This window comes from Megascapheus bottae, chromosome 9, assembly GCF_031878675.1.
Source record: "Megascapheus bottae isolate mThoBot1 chromosome 9, mThoBot2.hap1, whole genome shotgun sequence".
In the NCBI taxonomy this organism is placed as follows: domain Eukaryota; kingdom Metazoa; phylum Chordata; class Mammalia; order Rodentia; family Geomyidae; genus Megascapheus; species Megascapheus bottae.
Genome location: NC_143517.1, coordinates 4,467,030 through 4,479,762, shown reverse-complemented (window position 1 = coordinate 4,479,762; position 12,733 = coordinate 4,467,030). Strand labels below are relative to the sequence as shown.

Sequence of the window (12,733 nt, the reverse complement as noted above, 5' to 3'; positions counted from 1 at the left end):
TGTCTCTTAAGCTCTGAACATGATTTCATATTCACCATCTCGTTACTTAAACCAAGTTGATGTTTTTTCCTATTTCTTCTCCAATGAACACGAGAGTGTAAAATCTGTCTTGTTCTCAACTGAATAGTTTTCTCTCTACACTAGACAACACTTTCAACTTTTAACTCTCTTTATCATGTGTGTTTGTGTGTCTGTGTATTTATGTTTATATTTTAATTTGGAAACAGTACATTCTTCTAAAATGCTTGGTAGAACTTAGATCACTGATCATTTTAATTTTATCATGTAAAATAGGTAACATACATAAGGGCAGAAAACTTCAAAATTATCAAAAGACAACTTAGAAATTTCCTTTTTTCTATTCTTGCATCTTCTGTGGTTAACTTACTCATTTACAGAGCCCCAAAGACACCTGGATTTTTACAATACTAACTAGGCTGGTGTTTATTGAGTTGATTATTGCTCTGAAGCCAAACTTCCTTTAGTAATGGAAGGAAAATATTTGTCCCATTCTACAAGGTTTTGTTTTTTTTTCTTTTGCAAGCAATTAAAGATAATGAATTAATTTGTAATGGAATGCATTATTTATATGATTTGCTTCTGTGGAATGCCTTATTCCCTAATGTCAGATTGTGTTGTTACCAATATTGAACTGTAACTCTTTCCCTCCTTACCACCCTCATTCCTCCTCCTCTGCCCCCACCCTCTGCTTTTAATGCTACAGGGCCTGAGTGCTGTCTTTTTGCTTTTTCGCTCAAGGCTGGTGCTCTACCACAGAGCAGGAAAGTCCATGAGACATCTCCAGTTAAAAAACTAAAAAGCTTAACTTTTGACCTAATTGGAAATGAGTGTCATGGACTTTTCTGTCTGGCTGACTTTGAACTACAATTCTAATCTTCGAAGTAGCTGGGATTACAGGCATGAGCCACCAGTGTTCTACACCTGATTTTTCTTTAAAGAAGCTTTCTGTTCTCTTAGATCCTATGCTAATTGCTGAGGATGTGGACAATTTCGTACCATTTAAATTGTGTATAATATTTGTAAACTAGAGATAAAAAGATACTGTTGTTTTTATTGGTTGTTCTTCATGGAATTCAATAAATTTTTATCACCAGTATGAATCCATCAATATACTTGCTCTGGTTATCGTTAGGTACTTCAAAAATAAAATATGCATTCAAATAAAAGCCAATTAAAATGACTTTCTGGGAAAAAGATTTTAGTAAAAAGAATTTACACCAAGATCTGAAGCCACTTAAACAATTAAATTTAAAAATTATTCTTGGCTACATTATAATTGAACACAGTTTTATTCACTTTATTGAATTTGTTTTGATAGAAACATATCATTTCAGTGTATATAAGAGGTATAGTCAGAAACTTCTCTGGACATTAGCAGCCTTTGAGTAGAGAAATTAATTGTTGTGAAACTTCTTAATATTTGACAATTTGGACAGGTAGTTTTCTTAGGCTGTGGATCCATTCTCTGTTGCTGTTTTCTTTTTAATTTTTTAAAATTGTAATTAATAAAAGGGTTACACGATATTTGCCAGATAGAAGGTGCATTAATTCACATACATTGATACCCTCTCACATGTCTTGGTACCCATTACCCTCTCTGTCGCTGTTTAAAACCACTATTTTCATAGCCTATGTAAACATAGTTTTGAGATTTATGTATAGTAAAAGGAAGTCACACTTAGATATCTTTAAAGGAATATGTGTGTAGGGTCCTGATGTATTATAACTTGTATTTGGTAAATGTTAAGACATGTTTCATAGGGCCATTTTTAAAGACTTAAGTAGTTTTGAACACAGGGCGCACATTTTCTAGGCAAGCACTCTATACAGCCATATCCATACCCCTATTTGCTTTAGTTTTGGTTTTGAAAATAAAGTCTGCTTTTACATTGATTGGTCTCAGAACCTGCATTCTGCTCTTGCTGCCTTCTGAGTAGCTGTGTACTACCTTTATTGGTGTGTACCTTCATACAGAACCTGATAGTTTAATCTTTAATTGCTTTGTTCTTTGTTACATAGAATGTGACAAACCATAAGAAATGAAATATATTTTAGTAAGTGGCAACACATTTGGGGCATTTTCTCTGAAACCCAGTAAGTGAATACTTAACCCTTTGCTGATTTCTTTTTCTCCCCTTTATCTACTTTTGTTTTTAAAATGTCTCTTCCTTATACTGTGAAATATTTGGATTATTTGTGGGAAAAAAAAGACCAAGTAAAATTCTTATCTGCTTTTTACCCATTGCTAGCCATGAATATTTGTAGTTGATAGCAGATGTTCTTGTTAGTTTGTATTATTTCTGTGGTATGAATTCAGGTCCTAGGCTCTGTCCCTGAGCTGTTTTGCTCAAGACTAGCATTCTGCCACAGGAGCTACAGCTCTGCTTTTTGCTTTTTGGTGGTTAATAGGAGATAAGAATCTCATAGACTTTCCTGACAGAGCTGGCTTTAAATTGTTATTCTCAGATCTTGGCCTCCTGAGTAGATAGGATTACAGTCATGAGCCATTGCCACCCTGCTAAAAGCTGCTTTTATACATATATTTTAATACCGTTGACTTTGTTCTAATCTCATAGAAACTAAATAAATGATTCACTTACTCCCCCTTGTGGTAAATATTTAGGATTAGCTAAAATGCTTACATAGAGAGTCCATCAATTTTTTTTTTTTTCTGATGAGAATAGAGATTTGGATATTGCAAAACAGCTTTTAAAAGTCACTTAGATGGGGCTGGAAATGTGGCCTAATGGGTAGAATGCATTTCTAGCATGCATGAAGCCCTGGGCTCTATTCCTTTGTAACACATACACACAGCTCAGGCCCTGATTTCAAGCCCCAGAACTGGCAAAAAAAAAAAAAAAAAGCCACTTAGATTGAGCTTTGTATATACATACATGATGTGTTATTTTGTGATTCCAATTGGAGGTTGTGACTTTCTGCCTGACTCTAGGCTAATCCCATAGATTCCCTGTAGCCTATCTTCAGTAAGACCCAGGCATTGATGGTTTTATTTGAATAAAATTGAGTCTAGAAATTCAGAAATTCAGTAATAATTGAGAACAACTTTATGTAGGTTTTGATCTTGTTTCTATAATTAAACAACCAGTTCTGATGTACTATTGTGTGATCCTAAAGCTAGAGCTCAGAACCTTGACACTGTCCTTTAGAGTTTTTACCCAGCCATTTGAGCCTTGACTCTACACCTGCTTATCAGTGATTAATCAGATAAAGTAGCACAGACTTTTCTGTCTGGGCTATCTTAGAACTGCTATCCTTAAAACGCAGCTTCTTCTTGAGTAGCTAGGAATACAGGCATGGTACTACCACAATCCAGCCTGTAATTATGATTGATTGATTCCTTCCTTCCTTCCTTCCTTTTTTTTTTTTTTTGCCAGTCCTGGGGCTAGACCACAGGGTCTGACTGTCCTTTAGCATCTTGGATAGTATTCTACCACTTGAACACAGACCCACTTTTGTTTTTTTCTGTTTAATGTGATACTGAATATTTGGACCCATAGTCTCATGTATGCTAGGCAAGCACTCTCCCATTAAGCCATATTCCTAGCCCTATAATCATGATTTCTCACAACTGTATATTTTTCCTATACTTTGTAGTGTATGAAGAACTTTTATATATTTGTGCTTCCTAGGGATCCATTTTATAGCAAGAAACACTGTTCAGATATTAACTGATCAGTCTTAGATAATACTAGTTAAAAGGTAGAAATAGGATTGGGAATCTCCGAACATCTCACTTTAAACCTTTAATCTACTTACACATCTTAGTACTCTGTCCTTAGACTCCTAAACTGAAATGGTAGATCTTGGATTATATTTGTCTTTTGAATTATGGTAGCTATATATTATAAAATGTACCTATTGTTGTGTCATACTAAATACATAGTTAGCCTCATTCAAGTACACCATGAAGCAGGTTTTCTTTGTCTCAGGACGTTTTCTGTCATCGGTACTACTTGGAAGACTGTTGGATATTATTGGATATTCCATAAAGTTGATGTACTTTAAATGAACAGTTCAGTTATATTGCAACTGTGCATGTAAATTGTATGGCCAATTTACAACTGAATCTGTTATTGACCTTTATGGTAGTTTTGATTTGATTGTTGAGTAAATAGGGAAGAAACTAGACCCAATTACTCCAAAATATAAAGTCTCTAGATTTGATATATTGGAATTTTGTTATGTTTGGTACTGGTAAGAATAGTTTTTTTTTCTTTGCCAGCTTTAAAATAATTTCAAAGCCAGTGATTGGCACCTATAATAATCCCAGCTACTTAGTAAGTTGAGATCTGAAGATCATAGTTTGAAGCCAGACCAGGCAAGAAAGTCTGTGAGACTCTTCCCTCCAGTTAACCACCCCAAAGCCAAAAGTGGAGCTGTGGTTCAAGTGGTAGAGTGCTAGGCTTGAGGAAAAAAAAGATAATAACAATTTTAATTTCAGTACTGACATAAACAGAAAAATTGTTAATAGTGTATAGAATATAAGAATAATTGTATAGAGTATGTATAATTTAGTAATTTGAATAATTTTTAACAAACTGACATGTATATGCTTCTATTTTCTTATTAATATTTACCCATTAAAGGTTGTGGCTAATTGCCAGCACTTCCTTTTTTTAAAAATATTTGAAGCTGGGTGCGGTGGCTTATGGCTGTAATCCTAGCAACTCAGGAGGCTGAGGTCTGAGGATTGAGGTTCAAAGCCAGTTTGGGCACTAAAAAGTCCCAGACTCCTTATGCCAATTAATTAAGAAGTGGCACTGTGGCTTAAGGGGTCAAGCAGTAACCTTGAGCTGAAGAGCTCAGGAACAGTGCCCAGGCCAAGAGTTCAAATCCTACCAACTCCCCAGCTCCCCCCACAAAAAAATGTGGTAGAAGAATTAAGCTCTGGGTCAGGAATTTGGCCTAGTGGTAGAATGCTTGCCTAGCATGCACCACAACCTGAGTTCAATTCCTCAGTACCACACACATATAAAAGAAGCTGGAGCCCTATCCTTGAGAAGGCCCAAGGACAGTGCTCAGGCCCCAGGACTGGCAAAAGTAAATAAATAAAGCTCTATTATGTAATAAAAAAGTCTTCAGGGACCGGGAGTTTGGCCTAGTGGTTAAAGTGCTTGCCTAGCATGCATGAAGACCCGGGTTCGATTCCTCGGTACCACATACATAGAAAAAAGCCGGAAGTGGTGCTGAGGCTCAAGTGGTAGAGCTCTAGCCTTGAGAAAATCCAAGGACAGTGCTCAGGCCCTGAGCTCAAGCCCAGGACTGGCAAAAAAAAAAAAAAAAAAAGTCTTCATTGGTGAATAGAAGGTGATACTGGAAATGTGTTGAACATAAAATCAAATTTCTACTTCATTTAACCTGGTAATATCATTGTAAAAGTTATATAAAACACTTTGACAGTGTATAATAATAGTAAAAATGTTTTAAAAATCATTTAGAAAGGACTTCTCAGAATTAGATCTGTACGTTTCTTTTTTCTGTCTTATTTTCCTGTTCTATTTTAATTATTCAGATGTCAGATATGAGTTGTAATAATAACCATTGCACCATATTTTATGGTGTATTTCATGTATTCTAGTTGCATATGCTAAATAAATGAGATATTAGTGACATTGCTGTTTAAATTCTGCCTTTTATTATATTTCACTTCTTAGTTCTCTTCAATATTTTAATGAGCAAGTTATTAAATAATGATATATAGAACCCCATTTAGAGTAAAACTATTACATACACTTAAAAAACAAGTGGTGTTACACTAGATATTAATAATGTTTCACAAGCCTTTTGAAGAAAGAAAAGTTTTGAGTGATCATCTTGCTGTGTAGTCCATGGATAAATTTCAGATCTTCTGCCTTACCATCCTGAGTACTTGGGTCACAGTCATGAAATTTTTATTTTTCCTGTTAGCCATTTTTGTATCAAGGTGATGTGAAAAACAAGTTATGGGAAAATTTTTTTAAACTTTTAAACCTTATTTCTAAATTTTAAGCTCTGATTTTACAGAATAAGCACAAAGCAGGTAAAGAATGGTAATTCTTGAAATAGAGCTCCAAGATTCAGATTGCTACTGCTACTGCTAATATGGATATGTACCTTTATTTTCAGATTCTTAGTTTATGCATTTGGGCTTGATAGAAACAACATTGACCATTTTTATTGATCTTTTATCTGTGCAACTCTTTCATTAAATGGCTGTGCTGGGCATGGTAGCTTATACCTGTAATCCTAGCTACTCAGGAGGCTGAGATCTGAGGATCTTGGTTCATAGCCAGCCTGGGCACTAAAGACAGTGAGACTATTATCTCCAATTAACCGCTAGAAAACCGGAAGTGGCCTTGTGGCTCAAGGGATAGGGCGGTAGCCTTGAGCTGAAGAGCTCAGAGTCCAAGCTCCATGACTGACCAAAAAAAAAAAAAAAAAAAAAGGGCTGGGTAGTTGACCAAATTCTAAATGGATAATGAAAATAAATATGTCTGTTACATTTTATGTTCAATGGGTAAACTCAAAAAGGTTAAAAAGATTCATTTTATGAAACTTTTTTTTTATATTGTGTCACTGTTAACACTGTTACTGTGTAAGTAATTGTAGTTTAATATGAATTTGTTTCGATGTGGAAAACTTTGTTTCCTTTGTTTCTTTTGACCCTTATATAATTCAAGTTCCCCCAAATATTCACTTCAATACTGTGTTAAAATATGGGTTTAGAAGTTGGGGATTTAACTTAGTGAAACACCACTTCCCTAGTAAGTGCAAGTCCCAGTGTTTGGTCTTCAGCTCTGAGGGAAAAGAAGAACAAAGTGTGCATTTGTAAGTGTGTTTTGGTACTTAAACAAATTTGAAATTTCATTTTTTTTAACCTATAGCAATGGGGTGTTAAACAATTCTGTATTGTTCCAGTTTTTGGGTGAAGGCTTATCAGTTTAATAAATGAAGAAGCAACCATTTGAGATTGCTTCAATCAACTCATTTATAGAGCTGTAGATACATTTTAAAGAAAGCTAATTTGTGTGATTTTCTGAATCAAGTACTTTTTTGTGTGTAATTCTCGTATTTTAATACATTTTTCAAGGAAAATCAGCTAAAAATATCTTGAACCATATAGACTATAAGGGCACTATATAACAGGTTAAACCATTTTGCTTATCTGATTTTGGGCCAAAGATTGTACCTGCACATTTTAAAATATTTTAGTTTCGTATTTCCTAAATCACTAATTTTACTTTGGTCTTTGAATATGTAAATATGATCATTTAATTTGCTAAAGTACTTTGTGATTAGTAGAAACAACTCCAGTATACATTAAATCTTCAATAGCATTTAGTTAAAAATACCTTTTGTTATGTATTTTTTAAAGGTATGGAAAACACTGCAGAGACCAAGCTATAAATGTTAAGTAGTAAATCTGCTTGGCTCAGTTGCAGAAGCTTAAAAGGAGTCTGGTGAAACTAGATATACTGGTGTGTTACTTTAATGTGTATCCCGAACAAACAGTATTAACAGTAATTTGCCTTAGGATATGGTGAGGTCTTATATTCTCAGTGAGCTGGTGCCAAGGTGGGGAAAATGCCAAAATCAGCTGGTGGTTGGGAAGGGAGCTGAGAAAACTCTCCCTTGTCTTGAAGGGCATTCTGTCCCTGACCTTACATAAAATAAACACCATGTGAAAAAGATGAATGCTGAGCTCTTGTTGTGCAGTCAGTGTTTAGTGACCACATTCTGCTGGACATGGAGAGCTCCAAATACACAGAACATGGTCTTGGCCATAAAGGAATTTACTCTTACCTGTCTGAAGTCTGAATGCTTTTAAGATGTCAGTCTATTGTTCCGGCTCCTAGACTTACCAAATTTTGCCAAGGACTGGTGGCTCTCATCAGTAATCCTAGATACTCTGGAGGCAGAAATGTGAGTATCAGGGTTTGCAGCCGGCTCAGATATGAGATTCTTCTGGAAGTGGAGCTATAGTCAAGTGGCAGAACATCAGCCTTGTGCAAAAACATAATTTTGGAAAAAAAAAAGCTGAACATCCCCCCCCCCCCAAAAAAAAATCCACTGGGCCAGGTAGGAATGGTCATGACAGATACTGTCTGCAGTCTCAAACCCCAGAGACCACAGATTGCAATCCCTTCATGGACAAAAGTGAGTGAAAAGTGCTTTCTCCAGTAAAATGAACACTGTACTAGGAGTCAGGAGACTTTGGCTCTTAGTCTTTATTTTCTACCTACTGGTTTTCTTTCCCTGGACAAGTGGATTTCTTTTCTCTTCCAGGCCCACATGAATAAAATGATGATCCCTTTCAAAAAAGACAAAAAAAAATCCAATATAATTTTGGGGACAGCACTCAAGCCCTGAGTTCAAGCTCTAGGACCAGCACAGAAGAAAAAACATTTTGAAAGTAAATGCTAAAAAAAAATAAAATAATGATAATGAACTTAAACCATGCAGATTATGTAGATGTGATTCTACATGAAGTTTAGCAATAGTATCCTTTCAGGAAAAGAGTCCTTTGGAGAAGGGTTATAAACAATAGTACCTTTTTGGACAGAAAAAAAAAAAATAAGTAGTTATATAAAGGCATTTCAGTTCTATAAATCACATTAGGAGTACATTGCACCTTGATCAGTGTCTCCTCTTCCGTTCTCTACTATCTTTCCCAATTTTTTCTTTGTTAACATTAAAGAAATATAAATAGGTTATTCAACTTTAAAGTCTGTGGTTCTCAGGTATTTGCCTTCTTCAATGTTCCTGTGTTAGATTATGATCAGAAATTAGGTAAGTTCCTATAAGGGCATATTATTAATGTTTTTTATAAAAATGCTACTACAATTACAGGTCCTTTTGGAATAAATCATGGGATTGAGCTTCATTCAGATGTGGTGGAATATGCCAAGGAAAAGCTGGAGAGTTTCATCAAAAATAGTGATAGCTTTGATAAGTAAGTATTCATATCTGTAGTTAATAGATAATGAGCAATATGTCTGTTCCTGAATACTTAATTTATTAATTGATTTACTCAATTGGAAAAATCCATATGCCAAAAAATGAGAAAAAAGAGACCTACTATCTGCTACTGTTTTTATTCCATGCAACTCTGCAGCTAATTATAAATGAATAACCTTTATTTGGTAGTAGTTTGCTACTATCACGTTATTAATAATGTTTCATTCATATGTTTTCTTTTCTCAAGGTAAAACAAAGATCATGATCACAAGCATAGTATTCTTTAGAACTAGTTTAAAAGATTTGGGGTAATAAGTTCCATTCTCTTTATTTGTACCACAATTTGTATGTCAGCATATAAATAACTTTAAAATATTCAGTTACTTTGTACATTATCCAGAAGAAACTATCATAGAAATACATGGGCACCGCCGAGCGAGGTAGCTCATGCCTGTAATCCTAGCTACTGAGGAGGCTGAGATCTGAGGATTGCAGTTCAAAGCCAGCCCAGGCACTAAATGTGAGACTCTTATCTCCAATTAGAACTAGAAAACAGGAAGTGATGCTGTGGCTCAAGGGGTAGGTTGGTAGCCTTGAGCTGAAGAGCTCAGGGACAGTGCCCAGGCCCAGAGTTCAAGTGCCATGACCCACCAAAAAAAGAAAAAAGAAATACAGGAATATATAGGTATACCTTATCTGGGATTATGTTTACAAAATGATAAAGCTTTGAGCACGTACTTCTCCTTATGAGCAATATTACTTTGGTCTTGGCCTAGAAAAGATAGTTCATAAATTAGGTAATCCACTAAAATTCTACCTTGATAATACCATGGAACAAGGACTAAAGTCACAAAACTAAAATTAAATCAGTTGAACATCTTTTGTTTTTCTGTGTAGATAGTCATATTTTCATAGCCCTTTCAAAGACAAGAAACATGGCCTTAGAAGAGCAATCAATCACTTTATGTAACCAGTTTTAATTGCAGAAGCATTTGGGTTTCCCTTCCCTCTTCTTCGCTGGCCATGATTATCTGTGTAAGAAATTAACATCTAGGCTATGGCCTGAGGGTGTCAAGAGAGAACTGTGATTTTCTTTAGGGGAGCATGTTTTCTTTTTCCTTGATATGCTCCTCTTCCTCCTTCAGTTTGCACTTTTATTTCACTTTCTCTCTGCTATTGCAGTATTGGATCTGTTCTCTGGTGGGTAGCACTGGAAGCAGATGAAGAACAGAAAACATATCCTACAGCGTTCTACAATAATATTTAGAGCCAACATGAGAATTTGTACCTGCATAAATGCAATTTTAATTGGGTTACTAACAAACTTAAGAGTTGGCAAATGCTTTTATTTTTTGCCAGTCTTGGGGGGTAAAACTCATGGCCTGGGCACTGTCCTTGGGCTATCTCAAGGCTAGCACTCTATCACTTGAGCAACAGCACCACTTCTGGCTTTTTCTGTGTATGTGGTTCTGAGGAATCGAACCCAGAGCTTTATTCATGGTTTGTGCAAGCTAGGCAAGCATCGTCACTAGGCCACACTCCCGACTCTTATTTCTTATTTTTGTATTAGTACTGGGGCTTGCATTCAGGGCCATACTGTCTTGCCCAGATTTTGTTCTCGTTTGTGTCTCCTACTTGAGCCATGCCTCCAATCTGACATTTTGCTGGTTAAATGGAGATGGAGTCACATAGACTTACCTGCATAGACTGACTCCTAATTGCAGTCCTCCCGGTTCAGCTTTCTGAGTAGTTAAGTTGATTTTTATATTTTTCCATAATTAATTCATTAGGTTTAAGTAAGCCCCTTAAACTTTTAGCATCAATTTGTGTATCAGTTTCCTTTATATACAGTTTATAGCTGTCTTTATAAAAAATATTTAACTGAAATTTTCAATCAACTTCAGTTGCTTACTGTATAGATTCATATATACATATATACACACACATATGTATATATACACACACGCACACATATATTTTGGTGGGTTGTGGGCTGGGTGCTGTCCCTGAGCTCTTCAGCTCAAGGCTACCACTCTACCCCTTGAGCCACAACTCATTTCCTGTTTTCTAGTGGTTAATTGAAAATAAGAGTCTCACATTCTTTAGTGACCCAGGCTGGCTTTGAACCTTGGTCTTCAGATCTCAGACTTCTGAGTAGCTAGGATCACAGGCATGAGCCACCACACCAGGCTAGATTCATATTTTATTGCCAGGAAAAACACAAACGTTTTTAGCTCAAGTTAATTTGATATGCAATTTGAATTCACTTTAGTAGCTTTTTGTATTATAATTTCTCTGACAGTTACTAGCATGGTACATCATTGTGTCTTATATAGTCTTCAGAAATTTGTTGAATTCATTGAGTTTCTGTAAAATGTTCTTTGATGTTGACATTTAAAATGTACATAAAGGCTTTTGAGTACATTTGAACCTTGAAAATATAAAAGAATACTGATAGAATCAAATGCTTTAAGATTTACTGTAAAGTGTTGTATTGTAGTTGCTTCTGCATTTCATGTTTTAATAGTTAAAGAAACAGACAATTCAATTTTAGGTCATAAAGTAGGCAGAACACATTCGAGTATAACCTTTAATGGTTGAAACAGCTATTCAAGTTGATTGCTGATAAATAAGTGTAGTTCTCGAACACAATAAAATATATAATGATTTGAAGAACTTTTAAATGTAATTTAAATATTACAACACAGATAACTTTAAAACTACATTTATTTTATCAAAAATAAGAGGGAAAATAGGATAAAAATTCATTATGTACAGAAATATGTTAAAGCCTCTCACTTTGTATAATTTAATATTTACTAATAATTGGCTTTATATAATTGTAAAATGAGTAAATTTACTGTATTTTTATTTCTGGGGTTAAATTTGCCATAGCATCTAGATTTTTTTTCCTGAGGCAATAATTCATAAAATGCAATGGTGTGACTGATATTCGTAATTTTTAATGATCTTGTTACTTTAGTTACATTATTTGATCAGACCTTCTAACAACTTCTGAAGTATTAACAACTTATTATTTTTTTGCCAGGCTTGAATTCAGAGCCTGGGCACTGTTCTTAGACACATTTTGCTCAAGGCTAATGCTCTGCCACTTGACCCACAGTGCCACTTCTGGCTTTTTCTGTGTATGTGGTTCTGGGGAGTTGAACCCAGGGCTTCATTCATGCTAGGTGAGCACACTACCATTAGGCCATGCTCCCAGCCCCTTAACAACATTTTTTTTTCCTTTGCCAATCCTGGGGCTTGACCTCAGGGTTTAGGCACTGTCCTTGGACACATTTTACTCAAGGCTAATGCTCTGCCACTTGAGCCCGAGTGCCACTTTTTTGTTGTTGTTGTTTTTTTGCTATAGAGGGAATCAAACCCAGGGCATCATGCATGTGAGGCAAGCACTCTACCACTAAGCTACTCTCCTGGCCCAAAAACTTATTTTTGAAACAATCTTATATTAATAAACCAGTCTGAAAAATACAATTGAGGAAGTTTTATTATTCTAATTTTCAGGGAGTGGTCTGAACTATTACTGTTATGTTTTTTAGTTTATTTATGAGTAGGTTCTGTATATAAAGAATAGGATGTATTGGTAAATTGTTTAATCTTGTACAAAGTAACGAGTAGTTTGAAGTTAAGCAATCTAAGTTAATTGTTTTTGGTAATTGAAATTATAAAGGTGCTATTTTTTTCTTCCTGTCATTCTTATGTTTCATTATTTACATTTCATATTTAGTTTTTA

At 35.2% G+C, this 12,733-nt stretch overlaps 1 protein-coding gene across 3 annotated transcripts in view; it reads left to right on the top strand.

Moving 5' to 3' along the window:
- The window catches only part of Pcmtd1 (protein-L-isoaspartate (D-aspartate) O-methyltransferase domain containing 1), an 83,019-nt gene that overhangs the window by 42,926 nt on the left and 27,360 nt on the right, over nucleotides 1-12,733 (top strand). For 2 of the 3 annotated variants that reach the window (XM_090338808.1, XM_090338809.1), the window contains one exon: nucleotides 8,872-8,974. In XM_090338808.1, the coding sequence (XP_090194934.1) occupies nucleotides 8,872-8,974 (103 nt within the window). Of the gene's footprint in view, nucleotides 1-8,871; nucleotides 8,975-12,733 lie in introns of those variants that run through there. The other variant, XM_090338810.1, reaches the window with a different exon arrangement.